The sequence below is a fragment of the Pristiophorus japonicus genome, chromosome 12, assembly GCF_044704955.1.
Source record: "Pristiophorus japonicus isolate sPriJap1 chromosome 12, sPriJap1.hap1, whole genome shotgun sequence".
In the NCBI taxonomy this organism is placed as follows: domain Eukaryota; kingdom Metazoa; phylum Chordata; class Chondrichthyes; family Pristiophoridae; genus Pristiophorus; species Pristiophorus japonicus.
The window spans coordinates 70,364,472-70,383,379 of NC_091988.1; the positions used below are offsets into that span (position 1 = coordinate 70,364,472).

At 47.3% G+C, this 18,908-nt stretch overlaps 1 protein-coding gene across 1 annotated transcript in view; it reads left to right on the top strand.

Moving 5' to 3' along the window:
* The window catches only part of cfap100 (cilia and flagella associated protein 100), a 44,001-nt gene that overhangs the window by 3,363 nt on the left and 21,730 nt on the right, over window positions 1-18,908 (top strand). The window contains exons 2-9 of the mRNA XM_070895639.1: window positions 1,631-1,725; window positions 2,420-2,485; window positions 5,401-5,501; window positions 8,163-8,355; window positions 13,516-13,583; window positions 14,894-15,057; window positions 16,838-16,918; window positions 17,495-17,682. Of these exons, the coding sequence (XP_070751740.1) occupies window positions 1,659-1,725; window positions 2,420-2,485; window positions 5,401-5,501; window positions 8,163-8,355; window positions 13,516-13,583; window positions 14,894-15,057; window positions 16,838-16,918; window positions 17,495-17,682 (928 nt within the window). The 5' untranslated portion in view covers window positions 1,631-1,658. The remainder of the gene's footprint in view (window positions 1-1,630; window positions 1,726-2,419; window positions 2,486-5,400; window positions 5,502-8,162; window positions 8,356-13,515; window positions 13,584-14,893; window positions 15,058-16,837; window positions 16,919-17,494; window positions 17,683-18,908) is intronic.

The following is an 18,908-nucleotide window of genomic DNA, read 5'->3' on the forward strand; positions in this document are numbered from 1 at the left end:
CAGTGCTGCTATTTCTCCCGACAGTGTCGCTACCTCATCACGCACCCCACTGACGGTCGCCACGAGTGATCTTGTAAGGGCATTGGTCTCTTCACCCAATGACATAACCTGATTAACATCTGATGAAGGCTGCATCTCAGGAGAGACTGGTCGGCTTCTCCTTCCCCTCGCCATGGGTCTGCCTCCAGTATGAGGCGCAGGCTGGGATGGTGGGACGCTGGGTGTTCCAACATGCATTTCATCACCGCCACTGGGACCCGCAACCTCGGAAGGTGTGAAACCATGGAATGTCGCCGCGGAGCTCGTGGAGGTTTCTGGCAGTGTGATGCCCTGTGGACTGATCCATATTACGATCAGCATTCTCCCGTGAACACATTTCCATGGACCCCTCCTCCCCCCACCCGCCTTGGTCTGGAGCACACGCATCTGGATCTTCTGGTGGATCGTCAGGATTGTCGTCGTCTTCTGCAAAATACAACAGAACAGTCAAATGGTTAGCAGCACAGGAGGGGGCAGGATGGTGGCATGAGTAGTCTCACGCGTAGCAGGCCAGTCAGCAGGTTGATTTGAAGGACGACAATGCATTTTAATGACTCTCCCTCACCCTTGCGTGTGGGTCCAGCTTGTGCAGAGCTGATTCTTTTTCTGCTGGTGCGATTCAGCAAGGCAGCAACCCTCTCTTCCAGGGGTGATCGTTGGTGCAGATTTCGCGGCCCTCCTTCTGTTCTAAGTCTTTCCCTTTTGTTGTGGGCCAATTTCTTCTGCAAAGATGAAAATATAACTTTTCACGGTGCGCTTCTGATGGGTGGGACATATATAGATGGTCACATTAACAATTGCAATTGTATTCTTCTGCAACTAGGTTGCATCATCATCTCATTTCTTTGGGTGGAACTTTTGTGGGATCACTCTTACTGAAATCCAGCTCCAGCCATTTGTCCTCACTGTCAGTGACTAGTTTCTCCACTTCCTCGAGGAGGAAATTCTTTGTTCTTGCTCACGCTCTTGCGTCACTGGTGTATTGGACTAACACTCAGGTTATCTCGAAAAATCAGTTCTCATCTTTCTTCCATCTATGCAGCACTCCTTTCCAGTCCCTCAGCCACCCAAAAATCACTATTCACACCGTACCTTTATATATGGTCCAGTGCCAATGCTGCTGAGGCACTGAGGACGCTCTCCCTTTAATTGGCCGATTGCCAAGCTTTCTGCTCCAGTGCGCATGCGCTGAAACACGCATTGCGCATGCTGAAACGGATCTGCATCCCCCTGCTATCACTCAAGGGGACGCTGGGCCCAAGCCCCGTCCCCCTGCCGGATGCGCTGAGCAAGCACGGCCGAAGCTCCGCCCCCCCCCCCCCCCCCCCCCGCAGTCTCTGCAGCACCATGCCACGGGACCAGACTGATGAAGGAGTGGCCAAATTAAAAGGTAAATTTTTGGCGTGTTTTTTGCCCCACGAAGTCGGCGTACCACAGCTAACTATGCCGCTCTAGGCGGCTGGGGAAATTTGGGCCCATAAGGAGGCAGAACTGCTATTAACAAGCTGAGCAACATCTTTAATATCATTCCGCTGCCTGCATTGTTCTTCTAATATTGTCGTAGGATTAATTTTCTGTTGGTTTTATTCAGATAAATTCTGGTGGAAACTTCACAAAACATGGCATCTGAAACACAGGCTCCATCTTTGCATTCTCCTGAGGCAGCAACCACACCAAAAGTCTCGGGTAAGAATATGAATATATTTTTAATTCTTATTTAAACTTTTTTGCTTTTTCGTGCTAATCAATGTGATTAGTGGACATCCCATCTGTCCCCATTAAACACTCCCAGGGCGGTACAGCACGGGTTAGATACAGAGTAAAGCTCCCTCTACACTGTCCCATCAAACACTCCCAGGGCAGGTACAGCACGGGGTTAGATACAGAGTAAAGCTTCTGCAACACTGTCCCATAAAACACTCCCAGGGCAGTACAGCACGGGGTTAGATACAGTGTAAAGCTCTCTCTACACTGTCCCATCAACAACTCCCAGGGCGGTACAGCACGGGGTTCAATATAGAGTAAAGCTCCCGCAACACTGTCCCATAAAACACTCCCAGGGCGGTACAGCACGGGTTTAGATACAGTGTAAAGCTCTCTCTACACTGTCCCATCAAACACTCCCAGGGCACGTAGAGCACGGGTTAGATACAGAGTAAAGCTCCAATTGCACTGTCCCATTGTACCCGGGCTATTAGATCACTGGTCTTGTGTGGTCTCTGCCAATTTTCTCACCAAGATCTGGGCTGTGTCTGCGTAAACTCTTTTTCCCTCTGGCTTTTTTTTTTTAAAGGTACGATTTTTTCTTTGAGATGCTGATGAATCTGGTCTGTATTTCCAGCACTTTTTATCTTAGTCTTTTCCTTTCCCACTTATTCAGCGTCACAGATGAGCTCAGCGCATTCGGAGAAACCATCTGGCGAAGCAGAAAAGTCTCTAATCTCAGGTAATTAAAAGTGTTATGAAGAAGTTATGTTTGATACCTGTGATTTCATCAGAAATGAAAAATTTGCAGAGCAATGGAGAAAGAGCAGGGGAGTGGGACTAAAAGTTGCGGCACAGGTTAGTATAAAAAAGCAAACTAAGCACTAGGGTTTATTTCTAGGTATAGAATTGAAAAGTCGGGAGGTTATGTTAAACCTGCATCGAACCATAGTTAGACCACACTTGGAGTACTGCGTGCGGTTCTAGTCGCCATATTAGTAAAAGGATATAGAGGCACTGGAGAGGCTGCAGAGGAAATTTGCAAAGGATGATACCAGAAATATGAGGGTATACATATCGGGAAAAGATGAACAGGCTGGATCTCTCTTCTCTTGGCGGGGGGGAAAGCAGGCTGAGGTTTTTTAAATTATGAAAGATTTTGATAGAGTGGATATAGAGAGAGTAAAGCTCCCTCTACACTGTCCCATCAAACACCCCTAGGGCAGGTACAGCACGGGTTAGATACAGAGTAAAGCTTCCTCCCAAAATTTGGCAGATGGAGTATAATGTTGGAAAGTGTGAGGTCATGCACTTTGGCAAAAAAAAAATCAAAGAGCAAATTATTATTTAAATGGAGAAAGATTGCAAAGTGCTGCAGTACAGCATGACCAGGGGGTACTTGTGCATGAAACACAAAAGGATAGTATGCAGGTACAGCAAGTGATCAGGAAGGCCAATGGTATCTTGGCCTTTATTGCAAAGGGGATGGAGTATAAAAGCAGGGAAGTCTTACTACAGCCATATAAAGTATTGGTGAGGCCACATCTGGAATACTGAGTGCAGTTTTGTTTCCATATTTACGAAAGGATATACTTGTTTTGGAGGCAGTTCAGAGAAGGTGCACTAGGTTGATTTCGGGGATGAGGGGGTTGACTTATGAGGAGAGGTTGAGTAGGTTGGGCCTCGACTCATTGGAATTCAGAAGAATGAGAGGTGATCTTATTGAAACGTATAAGATTGAGGGGGCTTGACAAGGTGGATGCAGAGAGGATGTTTCTACTGATGGGGGAGACTAGAACTAGAGGGCACAATCTTAGAATAAGGGGCCGTCCACTTAAAACTGAGATGAGGAGAAAATTCCTCTGAGGGTTGTAAATCTGTGGAATTCGCTGCCTCAGAGAGCTGAGGAAGCTGGGACACTGAATAAATTTAAGACAGAAATAGACAGTTTCTTAAACGATAATGGGTTATGGGGAACGGGCGGGGAAGTGGAGCTGAGTCCACGATCAGATCAGCCATGATCTTATTGAATGGCGGAGCCGGCTCGAGAGGCCGTATGGATGACTACTGCTCCTATTTCTTATGTTAGGTTATACACTGTTCCATCAAACTCTCATCACTGTTAGAGACAGGTGAGCTCCCTCTACATTATCCCAGCCTCTGAAAAGTACCCTTACTACACTTTTCCAATTCCCAGAAAACCCATTCTGGGGTCTATCTGATCTGATCTGGGACCAAGAAACTAGACTGAGACTGCCATCCTCATATAGGCCTTCATTCCAAGCAGATAGCACACCCTTTCATCACATCAATTAGCTAGATTGAACTCTGGTCCCAGAAGGGGTCCTAAATGCTGTGCGTTGTCTACCCTAAACCCCACAGTAAACAACAACAACGTGTATTTATATAGCGCCTTTAACGTAGTGTAATGTCCCAAGGCACATCACAGGAGTATTATGATACAAATAAATTAACATTGAGCCACATAAGGGGAAATTAGGGCAGGTGGCTAAAGCTTGGTCAAAGAGGTAGGTTTTAAGGAGCGTCTTATCGGAGGAAAGAGAGGCAGGGAGGTTTTGGCAGGGAGTTCCAGAGCTTGGGGCCAAGACAACAAAAGGCACGGCCACCAATGGTTGAGCAATTCTAATTAAGGATGCTCAAGATGACAGAATTAGAGGAGCGCAGACATCTCCGGGGGGGGGGGGGGGGGGTGGGGTGGTGGCGTTGTAGGGCTGGAGGAGATTAGGGAGGGGCGAGGCCATGGAGGAATTTGAAAACAAGGAGGACAATTTAGAAATCGAGGCGTTGCTTAACTGGGAGCCAATGTAGGTCAGCGAGCACAGGGGGTGATGAGTGAGCGGGACTTGGTGTGAGTTAGGACACGGGCAGCCGAGGTTTGGATCACCCCTCGTTTACGTAGGGTAGAATGTGGGAGGTACTGACAGTGTCGGAGGGGCAGTACTGAGGGAGCGCTGCACTGTCGGAGGGGCAGTACTGAGGGAGCGCTGCACTGTCGGAGGGGCAGTACTGAGGGAGCGCTGCACTGTCGGAGGGGCAGTACTGAGGGAGCGCTGCACTGTCGGAGGGGCAGTACTGAGGGAGTGCTGCACTGTCGGAGGGGCAGTACTGAGGGAGCGCCGCACTGTCGGAGGGGCAGTACTGAGGGAGCGCCGCACTGTCGGAGGGGCAGTACTGAGGGAGCGCTGCACTGTCGGAGGGGCAGTACTGAGGGAGCGCCACACTGTCGGAGGGGCAGTACTGAGGGAGCGCTGCAGTGCTGAGAGATTGCTGCACCGTCTGAGGTGCTGTCTCTTGCATGAGAAGTAAAATCGAGGTCCCGTCTGCTCTCAGGCGAACGTAAAAGATTCCCATGGCCACTATTTCGGAGAAGAGCAGCGGAGTTCTCCCTCGTGTCCTGCCCAATATTTATCCCTCAAGCAATATCACGAAAACAGATTATCTGGTCATCATCTCATTGCTGTCTGGTGGGAGCTTGCTGTGCGCCATTGGCTGCCACGTTTCCTAAATTAACTGGACTTCAAAAAGTACTTCAAAGGCGCAAGTTATTTCTTTCGTGGGCTAGAGCAAGGGATAGAAAAGAAAGGAACGTGAATAAAGTACTGCAGAAAACAAAACTCTTTCTGTTCTGCTCCACAGCATGCAGTCAATTGCAGAACATGAGACGCAACCCTTTCAAAGTGCCTCGTGATTGTGATATCTTCGTTCTTCGAGATATTGAGAGGGAGCAGAAGAAAAAGGTAATATTTTAGTCCCTTCTGCAAGACAACTTTTGCTAAACAATTTCGGAAAGGTTAAAATCCAGTAATGCTGGAGATACACGGCGGATCACTCAACACTCGAACAGACAAGTGTAGGCTTCAGTACCAAAGTGCAGAAGTAGGCCATTCGGCCCATCATGTCTGTGCTGGCTCTTTATTGGATCAATCAATCCCCAAACTAATTCCACGGCCCCGCTCTCTCCCCATAGCCCTGTATCAATCCCCAACTAATCCCACTGCCCCGCTCTCTCCCCATAGCCCTATATCAATCCCCAAACTAATTCCACTGCCCCGTGCTCTCCCCATAGCCCTGTATAAATCCCAAACTAATCCCACTACCCTGCTCTCTCTCCATAGCCCTGTCACCGCCACACAGCACTGCCCTCTAATCATCAATATCCACGGTGCGGCCCTGGACAACGTGGACCATTTCCCATATCTCGGGAGCCTCTTATCAACAAAGGCAGACATTGATGCGGAGATTCAGCATCGCCTCCAGTGCGCCATCGCAGCCTTTGGCCACCTGCGGAAAAGAGTGTTTGAAGACCAGGCCCTCAAATCTACCACCAAACTCATGGTCTACAGGGCTGTAGTAATACCCGCCCTCCTGTATGAGTCTGAGGCATGGACGATGTATAGAAGGCACTTCAAGTCGCTGGAGATATATCACAACGATGTCTTCGCAAGATCCTGCAAATCTGGGAGGACAGGCGCACCAACATCGGTGTCCTTGACCAGGATAACATCCCCAGTATTGAAGCACTGACCACAGTTGATCAGCTTCGCTGGGCAGGCCACATAGTACGCATGCTAGATACCAGACTCCCGAAGCAAATGCTTTATGCGGAGCTTCTTCATGGTAAACGAGCCAAAGGAGGACAGCGGAAACGTTATAAAGACATCCTCAAAGCCTCCCTGGTAAAGTGCGACATCACCACTGACACCTGGGAGATCCTGGCTGCAGACCTCGCGAGGTGGAGAAAGTCCGAATGGCCTACTCCTGAGTATCTTCCTCTGCTTCAAATATTGATCCAATTTTCCCTTAAAGGATGCACTGGTCTGTGTCTCAACCATTCCAAGTGATAAATCATCCCATGCTCCCAATGACCCGTTGTGTAAAGAAATTTCTCCAAATCCCCCTCCTCGCTTTCCATGACAATTTTAAATAAATGATCCCTTGCTCCTGATCTCTCAATCAGAGGAAATAGTGATGGTGATGGGGGGAGGGGGTGCCAGTAAGATCTATTGTTCCCTTCTAACCCTCCACCCTCTAACTCCCCCCAACTTTCCTCCCTTCCTCATCCCCCGCACCCCCTCATCGGCAATGATGCAACGATAATGGAATTGTTGACCAACCATAGCAATCAATCTCGATCAGTGACTCTACCACAGAGCCAGATACCTGGCAAGACCAGGCTCTTATGTGGATGTTCACCAGTGACTAATTGGATAGCTCTACCAAAGGGCCGGCACAGGCACGATGGATCGAATGGTCTCATAAGAACATAAGAATTAGAAGCAGGAGTAGGCCATATGGCTCCTCAAGCCTGCTCCTCCATTCACTGAGATCATGGCTGATCATAGACCTCAATCCACTTTCCCACCCGTTCCCCATATCCCTTCATTCACCGAGAGTACAAAAATCTATCGATCTCAGTCTTGAATATACTCAACAATTCAGCATCCACAGCCCTCTGGGGTAGAGAATTCCTAAGATTCCCAACCCTCTGAGTGAAGAAATTTCCACTCATTTCAGTGCTAAATGGCCGACCCTTATCCTGAGAATGTGACCCCTAGATTTTGACTCTCCAGCCAGGGGAAAACAACTTCAGAATCTACCCTGTCAATCCCCCTCAGAATTTTATGCGTATCAATGAGATCCCCTCTCATTCTTCTAAACCCCAGAGATTATAGGCCGAATCTACTACTGTGCAGTATCATTCTATAATTCTATGCACATCAAATGACTTGGCTTGTGGGGCCCTCATCCATGCCTTTGTTACCTCTGGACTTGATTATTCCAACGCACTTCTGGCTGGCCTCCCACATTCTACCCTACGTAATCTAGAGGTGATATAAAACTCGACGGCCCGTGTCCTAACTCGCACCAAGTCTCGTTCACCCATCACCCCTGTGCTCACTGACCGACATTGGCTTCTGGTTAAGCAATGCCTCAATTTCAAAATTCTCATCCTTATTTTCAAATCCCTCCATGGCTTCGCCCCTCCATATCTCTGTAATCTCCTTCAGCCCCACAACTCCCCAACCCCCCCACCTCCCCGAGATGTTTGTGATCCTCTAATTCTGCCCTCTTGAGCATCTCCTGATTATAATCGCTCAACCATTGGTGGCCGTGCCTTCTGTTGCCTAGGCCCCAAGTTCTGGAACTCCCTGCCTAAACCTCTTCGCCTATCTTTCCTCCTTAAAACCTACCTCTTTGGCCAAGCTTTTGGTCACCTGCGCTAATTTCTACTTATGCGGCTCGGTGTCACATTATTATCGCATATCACTCCTGTGAAGCATCTTGGTATGTTTCACTACGTTAAAGGCGCTATATAAGTACAAGTTGTTGTACAATAGTCATGAATTAAGTCATTAACTCCCCTCCCCGCCTTTTCCTTCCTTTCTTCGGGCATCCAGGAACAAGAAGAACAAAAGAAACTCAAGATTCACGAGAAGGGCACTTACACGGCGCGTGTGACCGCCAGGTACGCCAGCCCGCAAAACATGGTGGAAGAACCAGAGGAGGACAGGGAGGCAGAGCACCATGCCAACGTTAAAAAACTCTCCGCGCTCAAAAGTGACCCGTCGTGGAAGGTCAAAGTCACCAGAGGTGCTACCGTTTCTTTCCAATTGTATGAATTATGTTCCAACCCTAGCCTATCCAATCTTTCCTCATAGCTAAAATTCTCCAGTCCAGGCAACATCCTCATAAATTTCCTCTCTACCCTCTCTAGTGCTATCACATCCTTCCTGTAATGTGGTGACCAGAACTGCACGCAGTATTCTAGCTGTGGCCTAACTAATGTTTTATACAGTTCAAACATAACCTCCCTGCTCTTGTATTCTATGCCTCAACCAAGTATCCCATATGCCATTTTAACCACCTTATCTACCTGTCCTGTTATCGTCAAGGATCTGTGGATATGCACTCCAATGTTCCTCTACAATTTTCAGTGTCCTACCATTTAATGTGAATTCCCTTGCCTTGTTAGCCCTCCCCAAATGCATTACCTAACACTTCTCCGGATTGAATTCCATTTGTCACTGTTCTGCCCACCTGACCAGTACATTGATATCTTCCTGCAGTCTTCTGCAGCTTCCTCTTTATTATCAACCACACAGCCGATTTTTGTATCATCTGCAAACTTCTTTAATCATACCCCCTACATTCAAGTCTAAATCATTGATATATATACCACGAAAAGCAAGGGACCTAGTACTGAGCCCTGCAGAACTCCAATGGATAAAGTCTTCCAGTCACAAAAATACCCATCGACCATTACCATTTGCTTCCTGCCTTTGAGGAAATTTTGGATCCAGCCTGCTACTTTGCCTTGGATCCCATGGATTTTTTACTTTCGTGACCAGTCTGCCATGTGAGATCTTATCCAAAGCCTTGCTAAAATCTAGGTTGATGACATCAAATGCACTACCCTCCTCGTTACCTCCTCAAAAAATTAGTCAGACATGACTTTCCCTTAACAAATCCATGCTGACTGTCCTTGATTAATCCATGTCATCCTAAATGAAGATTTATCCTGTCCCTCAGAATTTTTTCCAACAATTATCCCACCACTGAGGTTAGGCTGACTGGCCTGTAATTACTCAGTCTACCCCTTTCTCCCTTTTTAAACAACGGCACAACGTTAGCAGTCCTCCGGCATCACTCCTGTAGCCAGAGAGGACTGGAAAATGATGTTCAGAGCCTCTGCTATTTCCTCTCTTAGTTCTCTTAACAGCCTGGGATACATTTCATCTGGTGATTTATCCACTGTCAAAGCTGCTAAACCCGTTAATACTTTCTCCCTCACTGTTTATTTCATCTAATATTTCACACTCCTCCCTGATTGCAATGTCTGCATTGTCCCTCTCTTTTGTGAAAACAGACGCAAAGTATTCATTAAGAACCATACCCACGTTTTCTACCTTCACACACACGTAACCTTTATGGCCCCTAATAGTCTCTACTCTTTCTTTCGTTATCCTCTTGCTCTTAATGTATTTATAAACATCTTTGGGTTTCCCTTGATTTTACTTGTTAATATTTTCTCATGCCCTCTCTTTGCTTTCCTAATTTCCTTTTTAATTTCACTCCTGCATTTTCTGCACACCTCTAGAGATTCTGCAGTATTGAGCCCTTGGTATCTGTCATAAGCTTCCCTTTTTTTCTTTATCCTACCCTGTATGTCCCTTGACATCCAGGGAGCTCTCGATTTGAAAGTCCCACCCTTTTTCTTTAAGGAAACATACTTGGTCTGAACCCTCACTATCTCCTCATTGAATGCCTCCCGTTGCTCTGACATTGATTTATCTTTAAGTAGCTGTTTCCAGTCCACTTTGGCTAAATCACATCTCAGCTCAGTAAAATTATCTTTTCCCCAATTGAGAACTTTTTTTCCTGGTCTGTCTTTGTCCTTTTCCATAACTACCCTAAATCTAACTGAATTATGATCACTAGCACCAAAATGCTCTCCCACTGATACCCCTTCCACCTGCCCAGCTTCATTCCCTAAAACTAAGTCCAGAACCACCCCCTCTCTTGTTGGGCTTGCTACGTATTGGCTAAAAAAGTTCTCTTGAATGCATATTAAGAATTCTGCTCCTTCTATACCTTTCACATTAATTCTATCCCAGTTAATAGTAGGGTAGTTGAAATCCCCGACTATTACTGCCCTATAGTTTCTGCACTTCTCAGAAATTAGTCTACATACTTGCTGTTCTATCCTCCTCTGACGGTAAGATTGGGGGATTGTAGTACACTCCCAGCAGTGTGATTGCCCCTTTTTTGTTGTTCGGTTTAACCCATATGCCCTCATTTATGATCCTTTTAACATATCATCTTTACCCTCCTCACAGCTGTAATATTTTCTTTAATCAATACTGCGACCCCCCCCCAATCATTTTTTTAATCCCCCTCTCCATCGCGTGTGAAAACATCTGTAACCAGGAATGTTGAGCTGCCTTTCCTGCCCTTTCAGTAATAGCTACAATATATTACTCCCACATGTCTATTATTCCCTAGATTCCTTGCATTGAAGTATATACCCTTTCGCACTGCCACACTCCCTTGTCTATTTTCTAGCCTTTGTTTCCTCTGCCTTCCAAACTCACTTACTAATTTTCTGCCTTCCATTTCCAGCTTTTTTTTTCTCTCTCCTGAATCTACTCCCAGGTTCCCATCCCCCTCCAAGCTAATTTAAACTCTCTCTAACAGCACTAGCAAATTTCCCCTCCCCGCAAGGATATTGGTCTCGACCCTGTTGAGGTGCAACCTGTCCGCCTTGTACAGGTCCCACCTCCCCCAGAAATGGTCCCAATGGCACAGGAATCTAAATCCCTCCCTCCTGCACCATCTCTCCAGCCATGCATTCATCTGCTCTATCCTCCTATTTCTGTACTCACTAGCACGTGACACCGAGAATAATCCGGAAATTATTACCTGCTTTTTAATCTCTTTCCTAGTGCTCTAAAATCTGCCTGTAGGAGTTCATCCCTCTTTCTACGTACATCATTGGTACCGATATTGACCACGACCTCTGGCTGTTCACCCTTCCCCCTCAGAATGTCCTGCAGCCGTTCAGTGACATCCTTGACCCTGGCACCAGGGAGGCAACATCCCATCCTCGAATCACATCTGTGGCCGCAGAAACGCCTGTCTGTTCCCCTAACTATCGAATTCCACTATTGCTCTTCCACTCTTTTCCCCCCTCCCCCCCCCCGCCCTGTACAGCTGAACCACCCGTGGTGCTGTGAACTTGGCTCTGGCTGCACTCCCCAGAGTAAAATCAGTGAGTGAGCGAGATGGACTCGGGGAACTCCTGCCCTACCTGCCTGGTACTCCTTGACTGTCTGATGGTCACCAATTCTCTCTCTGCCTGCACACTCTTAATCTGCAGAAGTTCTCAGCCTCACGGATGCACTGCAGTGACATCAGCTGCCACTCAAGCTCCGAAACCCGGAGCTCAAGTTGCTGTAGCTGGCAACACTCCCCGCACACGTGGTCATCCAGGACTTCCCAAATGGCATAGGATGTGCATTCTGTGGGACTGAGCTGCCCTGCCATGCCTCTATTTATTAGATTATTAACTAAAGTTTTTAGTATACCCCTCTACCCTAACTTAGAGAGAAGAAAAGACAACAGTGATACTAACCAACCAACCAACCACCTACCTGCTGTCCTGGGACGTCCCTCCTTTATTATTTTTTGTGGTTTTTTTGCTCATTCTCGGGGCTCCCCAGCTCCTTATACCCCCACTGCTCCCACAATCAGCTCCTTTCCTGGTTGTGACAGAGCAAAGCTCCCGCTACACTGTCCCATCAAACACTCCCACGGCTGGTACAATATGGGTTAGATACAGAGTAAAGCTCCCTCTACACTGTCCCATCAAACACTCCCAGGACAGGTACAGCACGGGTTAGATACAGAGTAAAGCTCCCTCTACACTGTCCCATCAAACACTCCCAGGACAGGTACAGCACGGGTTAGATACAGAGTAAAGCTCCCTCTACACTGTCCCATCAAACATTCCCAGGGCAGGTACAGCACGGGTTAGATACACAGAGTAAAGCTCCCTATACACTGTCCCATCCAACACTCCCAGGGCAGGTACAGTGTGGGTTAGATACAGAGTAAAGCTCCCTCTACACTGTCCCATCAAACACTCCCAGGACAGGTACAGCACGGGTTAGATACAGAGTAAAGCTCCCTCTACACTATCCCATCAAACACTCCCAGGACAGGTACAGCACGGGTTAGATACAGAGTAAAGCTCCCTCTACACTGTCCCATCAAACACTCCCAGGACAGGTACAGCACGGGTTAGATACAGAGTAAAGCTCCCTCTACACTGTCCCATCCAACACTCCCAGGGCAGGTACAGTGCGGGTTAGATACACCGCCCATCAGACACTCTCAGGTGGGATGGTGGAGGGAATTAGATGGGGCTTGGGTTCAGAGGACGCTGATGGTGAAACGGAGAGAATGGGGCGAAGGAACAATCCAATACTGGAGGAGTGGCGTTGGTGGCGATCACTGCGGTAGGCATGAATGGATTTGAAGATGATCTTAATGAGTAGAGGCTACTTGTGCAAGTTATGAAAGAACATAAGAAATAGGAGCAGGAGTAGGCCATTTGGCCCCTCGAGCCTGCTCCACCATATAATAAGATCATGGCTGATCTGATCTTGGCCTGAACTCCACTTCCCTGCCATCTCCCCATAACCCTTTACTCCTTTATCGCTGAAAAGTCTGTCTATCTCCACCTTAAACCTATTCAGTGACCCAGCCTCCACAGCTCTGGGGCAGAGAATTCAACAGATTCACGACCCTCAGAGAGAAATTCCTCCTCCCCTCAGTTTTAAATGGGCGACCCCTTATTCTGAAACTATGTCCCCTAGTTCTAGATTCTCCCAACAGACATGAAAGGTGTCTGTTGACCACGTGAGGAAGTCCGTTTATTCAATGAGAGAGCTTGCATGTACACAGCACCTTAACATGTCCTTTCGTCATCACAACGGGCTTTTCATCCAATGAATTGGTTTTTGCAGGCAATGGGGGAAGGAGCAGGAGTGTGTGGGACTAATTGGATAGCTCTATCAAAGAGCCGGCACAGTGCTGAAAAATTCTGGTATTCTAAGTGTAGTTAATGTTATGTATTCAGGAGAGGCAGCGAGAAATGTGAGGTCAATCAAAATAGGAGTGCGATTATAAATTGGCCACTCCCTCTCGCGTTCTCTCTGTAGATCAGTATATAATTTTGCATCATTTCAGATCGCCATATTGAAAAGGAAACATTGAATGAATACATCAACAAGAAAAGAGAGATGTTTATCCTGCAGGTAACGTTCTAATTATTATAGAAATAATATTTATCTTGGTTAAAGGATTCCTGTTCTGTCTCCATTTTGCGTTTATTTCGATTCCCACTCTCACCCTTGGCTCCCTTGCCTTCGTCTACCAGTTGTGACAGTTTCTCCGCTCCCATCTCTTGCTTCTGACCTCACTTTCCCTCGTTGCAGTCTATTTAATCCATCCTCCTTTGCTCTTTGCTGTCAGCCGCAGCCCAGTAGGCAGCACCCTCACCTCTGTCAGAATGTTGTGGGTTCAAATCCCACTCCAGGGACTTGATCACATAAATCTAGGCTGACTGCCGTGCAGTACTGAGGGAGCAGTACTGAGGGAGTGCCGCACTGTCGGAGGGGCAGTACTGAGGGAGCGCCGCGCTGTCGGAGGGGCAGTACTGAGGGAGCGCCGCGCTGTTGGAGGGGCAGTACTGAGGGAGCGCCGCACTGTCGGAGGGGCAGTAATGAGGGAGCGCCGCGCTGTCGGAGGGGCAATACTGAGGGAGCGCTACACTGTCAGAGGTGCCATCTTTCCGATGTGACGTTAAACCGAAGTCCCGTTGGCTTGCTCAAGTGGACGTAAAAGATATCATGGCACTATTTCGAAGACGAGTAGGGCAGTTCTCTCCGGTGTCCTGGGGCCAATATTTATTCCTCAATCAACATAACAAAAACAGATAATCTGGTCATTATCACATTGCTGTGTGTGGGAGCTTGCTGAGCGCAAATTGGCTACCGAGTTTCCCACATTACAACAGTGACTACACTTCAATGTGTACTTCATTGGCTATAAAATGCTTTGAGACATCTGGTGTCCGTGAAAGGCTCTATATAGTTAGTCAAAAGGGAATCCAGTCACTTATAAATCCAGGAACCCAGACGGGACCTCGGTTTATCATCTCATTCAAAAGACGGCCCCTCTGACAGTGCAGCGCTCCCTCAGTACTGCCCCTCTGACAGTGCAGCGCTCCCTCAGTACTGCCCCTCCGACAGTGCAGCACTCCCTCAGTACTGCCCCTCCGACAGTGTAGCGCTCCCTCAGTACTGCCCCTCCGACAGTGCAGCACTCCCTCAGTACTGCACTGGGGAGTGTCAGCCTGGATTACAGGGCTCTGGTCTCGAGTTGAGGCTCGAACCCATGACCTTCTGACTAAGAGAGAGAGATAGAGTGACACCTATTGAGCCACGCATGGAAAAAGTGGAATAGATCAAAGAAAAGCTGGGAGAGGGGTGCGGGGAGAGAGCGGGAGACAGAGAAAATGTCATACTGCTTTCATAATGCCTCTGGGGCGGCTGTTTGTGTTCAGTACTCGCTGACCATGAAGAAGGACGAGATGCGGAAGCTGGATGAAGTGGCTGCTGCGGAGGAGATGAAGCTGGAGAAGGCCGAGCAGTACCTGGAGGAGGATGCCGCCATGTTCGACGAATTCCTGAAAGAGAACGACAAGAATTCCGTGGAAGCGATGCAAATGTAAAAACAGAACTCTTTTTTTTTTATTACCTGACCAGAGACTGAAGGTTCATAATTAATGCAGAGAAATTGTAGCAAAAGCGAAAGGGTATTAGGTTGTAGTAACGGAACCGTAGAATCATAGAAATATTATGACACGGAAAGAGGTCATTTGGTCCATCGTGTCCGTGCCGGTCGAAAAAGTGTTACCCAGCCTAATCCCACTTTCCAGCACTAGGTCCGTAACCCTGTAGGTTAAGGCTCTTTTAAGAGCACATCCAAATACTTTTTAAATGTGATGAGGGTTTCTGCCTCTACCATTCAGTGTAAATCAGCAGAGCACCATTCCATCACTATCCAGGCCGCTGGTCAGACCGCACCCTGAGTACGGTGCCCAGTTTTGATCCCCTCACATGGTCGGTGATCTAGAGGCCTTGGAAACGATTCAGAGGAGAGTAGGAACAACAACAACAACAACATATATTTATATAGCGCCTTTAATGCAGTAAAACGTCCCAAGTCGCTTCACAGGAGCGTTATAAAACAAAATTTGACACCGAGCCACATAAGGAGATATTGGAACAGATGAGGTAGGTTTTAAGGAACATCTTAAAGGAGGAGAGAGAGCCGGAGAGGTTTAGGGAGGGAATTCCAGAGCCTGGGGCCCAGGCAGTTGGAGGCACGGCCGCCAATGGTGGAGTGACTAAAATCCTGGTGCTCTGGCCATCATGCTGTGACCCATGTCTTAACTTACACCAAGTCCTGCCCACCCATCACCCCCTGTGCTCGCTGACCTACATTGGTTCCCGGTCCGGCAATGCCTCGTTTTAAAAATTCTCATCTTTTTTTCAAGTCCCTCCATAGCCTTGCCCCTCCCTATCTCTGTAACCTCTTCCAGCCTTGTAATCCTCCTCTCCCGCCCCACCCCCCGCCGCCAGCCCCCGCTGCCATGATCTCTGTGCTCCTCCAATTCTGGACTCTTGAGCATTGCTGATTTTAATTGTTCCACCATTGGCGGCCGTGCCTTCAGCTGCCTGGGCCCCAAACTCTGGAACTCCCTCACTAAACCTCTCTCCGTCTTTAAGACCTTCCTTAAAACCGATCTCTTTGACCAAGCGCTTGGTCACCTGTCCTAATATCTCCTTATGTGGCTCGGTGTCACATTTTGTTTGATAATCGCTCCTGTGAGGTGCCTTGGGACGTATTAATACATTAAAGGTACTATATAAATGCATGTTGTTGCTGGTGATCTGAGTCCTATCCTTTTTAATCTACATTCTAACTCGTGGGGTGGTTTTACTCAGGACTGAGTCCCATTATTCTCCATGTCAGAATATTTTTTTTAAATTTATTCTTGGGATGTGGGTGTCTCTGGCAAGGCCGATATTTATTGCCCATCCCTAGTTACCTTGAGAAGGTGATGGACCTTCTTGAACGGCTGGGAGCGGGTTTGATACAAACTGAGTGCCTCACTCGGCCACTTCGGAGGGCAGTTAAGAGTCAATCAGGTTGGTGTTGGACTGGAGTCACCTATAGGCCCAGACCGGGTAAGGACGGCAGGTTTCCTTCCCTAAAGGATCATCAGTGAACCCGTTGGGTTTTACGACAATCCGACAGCTTCATGGTCACTTTTACTCACACTAATTTATTTTTTTAAATTAATTATTCCTAAACTGCCTGGGTGGGATTTGAATTCATGTTCTCTGGATTGCTGTATACCTAGAAATGTGACAGATCGCTCTCTGCTGCCCGCTAAGTTTCTGCCGCCGAAGTTTTAAGCTGATTGTGTTTGTGTTTACAGAGCGGAGCATGAGACTAAACTAAAACTGGAGAAAGTTGCAGAAATGAAGAAAGTGACAACTCAAATGATGACAGTGAAAAAGTGAGATTTTGAGGGGTGTTGATGGAAATTATCAGGAGAAAGTGTTTCCACTGGCAGGGGTGGGCAGTCGGTAACCAGAGGGAACAGATTTTAGATAATTGGCAACAAAACTTAGAGGGAGATGAGGAGAATTTAGTTTCCGCAAGTTATTCTCCTTGGAATGAAAGACTTGCATTTCAGCAGTGCTTTTCACAACCTCAGGACATCCCAAAGCACTTCACAGCCAATGGAGTACTTTTTGAAGTGTAGTCACTGTTGTAATGTAGGAAATGGGGCAGCCAAGTTGTGCACAGCAAGATCCCACAAACAGCAATGTGATAATGACTGGATAATCTGTTTTTGTTATGTTGATTGAGGGATAAATATTGGCCAGGTCACCGGGGATAACTCCCCTGCTGTTCTTCAAAATAGTGCCATGGGATCTTTTACGACCACCTGAGAGGGCGGACGGGGCCTCGGTTTAACGTCTAATCCGAACGACAGCATCTCCGACTTTCCCCTTCTGAGAGGGAGGGAGTGGCCCTCGCTATAAAAGCATTAACTTTGTTTTTGTTTTGCCCTTGCTTAACCTGACAGTGATATTGTCAAGTTTGAAGAGACATTGAAGGATTATCAGCTGTACAGGGACTTTCTGCTCAAACTGTCTCCCAAGGAATGGAGAGAAATGAGGGAGAAGAAGAAACTGTTAACAAAACTGTCAAAAGACTCGTCGAGGGAGAGAGCCGGAGAAATAGACACCAAACCACCTCTATCTGCCTTAAAACGTGGGTATCAGCACCAGAACTGCCAAGCATAGCAGCGGGTCTTTATTTGCCAGAGTTTTTTTTTCATTGAGAAGTTGGCTGATGGGATCGATAAGGTAAAAGAAAGATAATTGGCAAAAGAACCAGAGGGCGAGATGAGGAGAACAGCGAGTTGCTGAGATCTGGAATGCGCTGCTTGAAAAGGGTGGTGGAAGCAGATTTAATTGGAACTTTCAAAAATATCTGAAGGGGAAAAATTTGCAGGGCTCTGGGAGTGGGACTAATTGCATCGCTGTTTCAAAGAGCCGGCACAGGCACGATGGACCAAATGGCTGCCTCCTGTGCTGCATCATTCCATGATTCTTGGAAATATATCACTGTTCCTTCATCATCACTGGGTCAAAATCCTGCAACTCTCTCCGTAACAGCACTGTGGGAGTACCTTCACCACACGGACTGCAGCGGTTCAAGAAGGCGGCTCACCACCACCTTCTCTAGGGCAATTAGGGATGGGCAATAAATGCTGGCCTCGCCAGTGACACATCACAGGAACCAATAATTAAAAAAAATTCTATAACTTGCATTTATATAGCATCCTTCACCACCTCAGGATATCCCAAAACTCAATTACTTTTGGAGTGTAGTCACTGTTGTAATGTAGGAAACATGGCGACCAATTTGCGCTCAACAGGCTCTCCCAAGCAGCAATGAGATAATGACCAGATAATCTGTTTTTTAATGATGTTGATTGAGGGATAAATATTAGTCCAGGGCACCAAGGACAATTCCTCAGCTCTTCTTTGAAATATTTCCGTGGGATCTTTTATATCCACCTGAGGGCAGATGGATCCTCAGTTCAACATTTCATCCAAAAGACAGCACCTCCAACAGCGCAACATTCCCTCAGTACTGCACTGGGAGTGTCAGCCTAGACTTTTGTGCTCAAGTCCCTGGAGTGAGGCTTGAATCCACAACCTGCTGACTCAGAGATGAGAGTGTTATCCACTGAGTCATGGGGAATGTAGATGGTGGGCTATATAATTTCTCATAAGGAAGTCGATAAGATATCTTGCAGGAGGTTTGCTATGGTATGAAGAAGATATATAAGAATGTTGGGTTAATGGACAGGAAAGAAAGGGTCAATTGGTGCTGTTGAGATTGGAGAAGGTTTTGGAAGTGGGGTGTCCCAGGGGTTAGTGCTTTTAATCTAGGGATTTATGTAGATGATTAGGACACAATATTGCAAT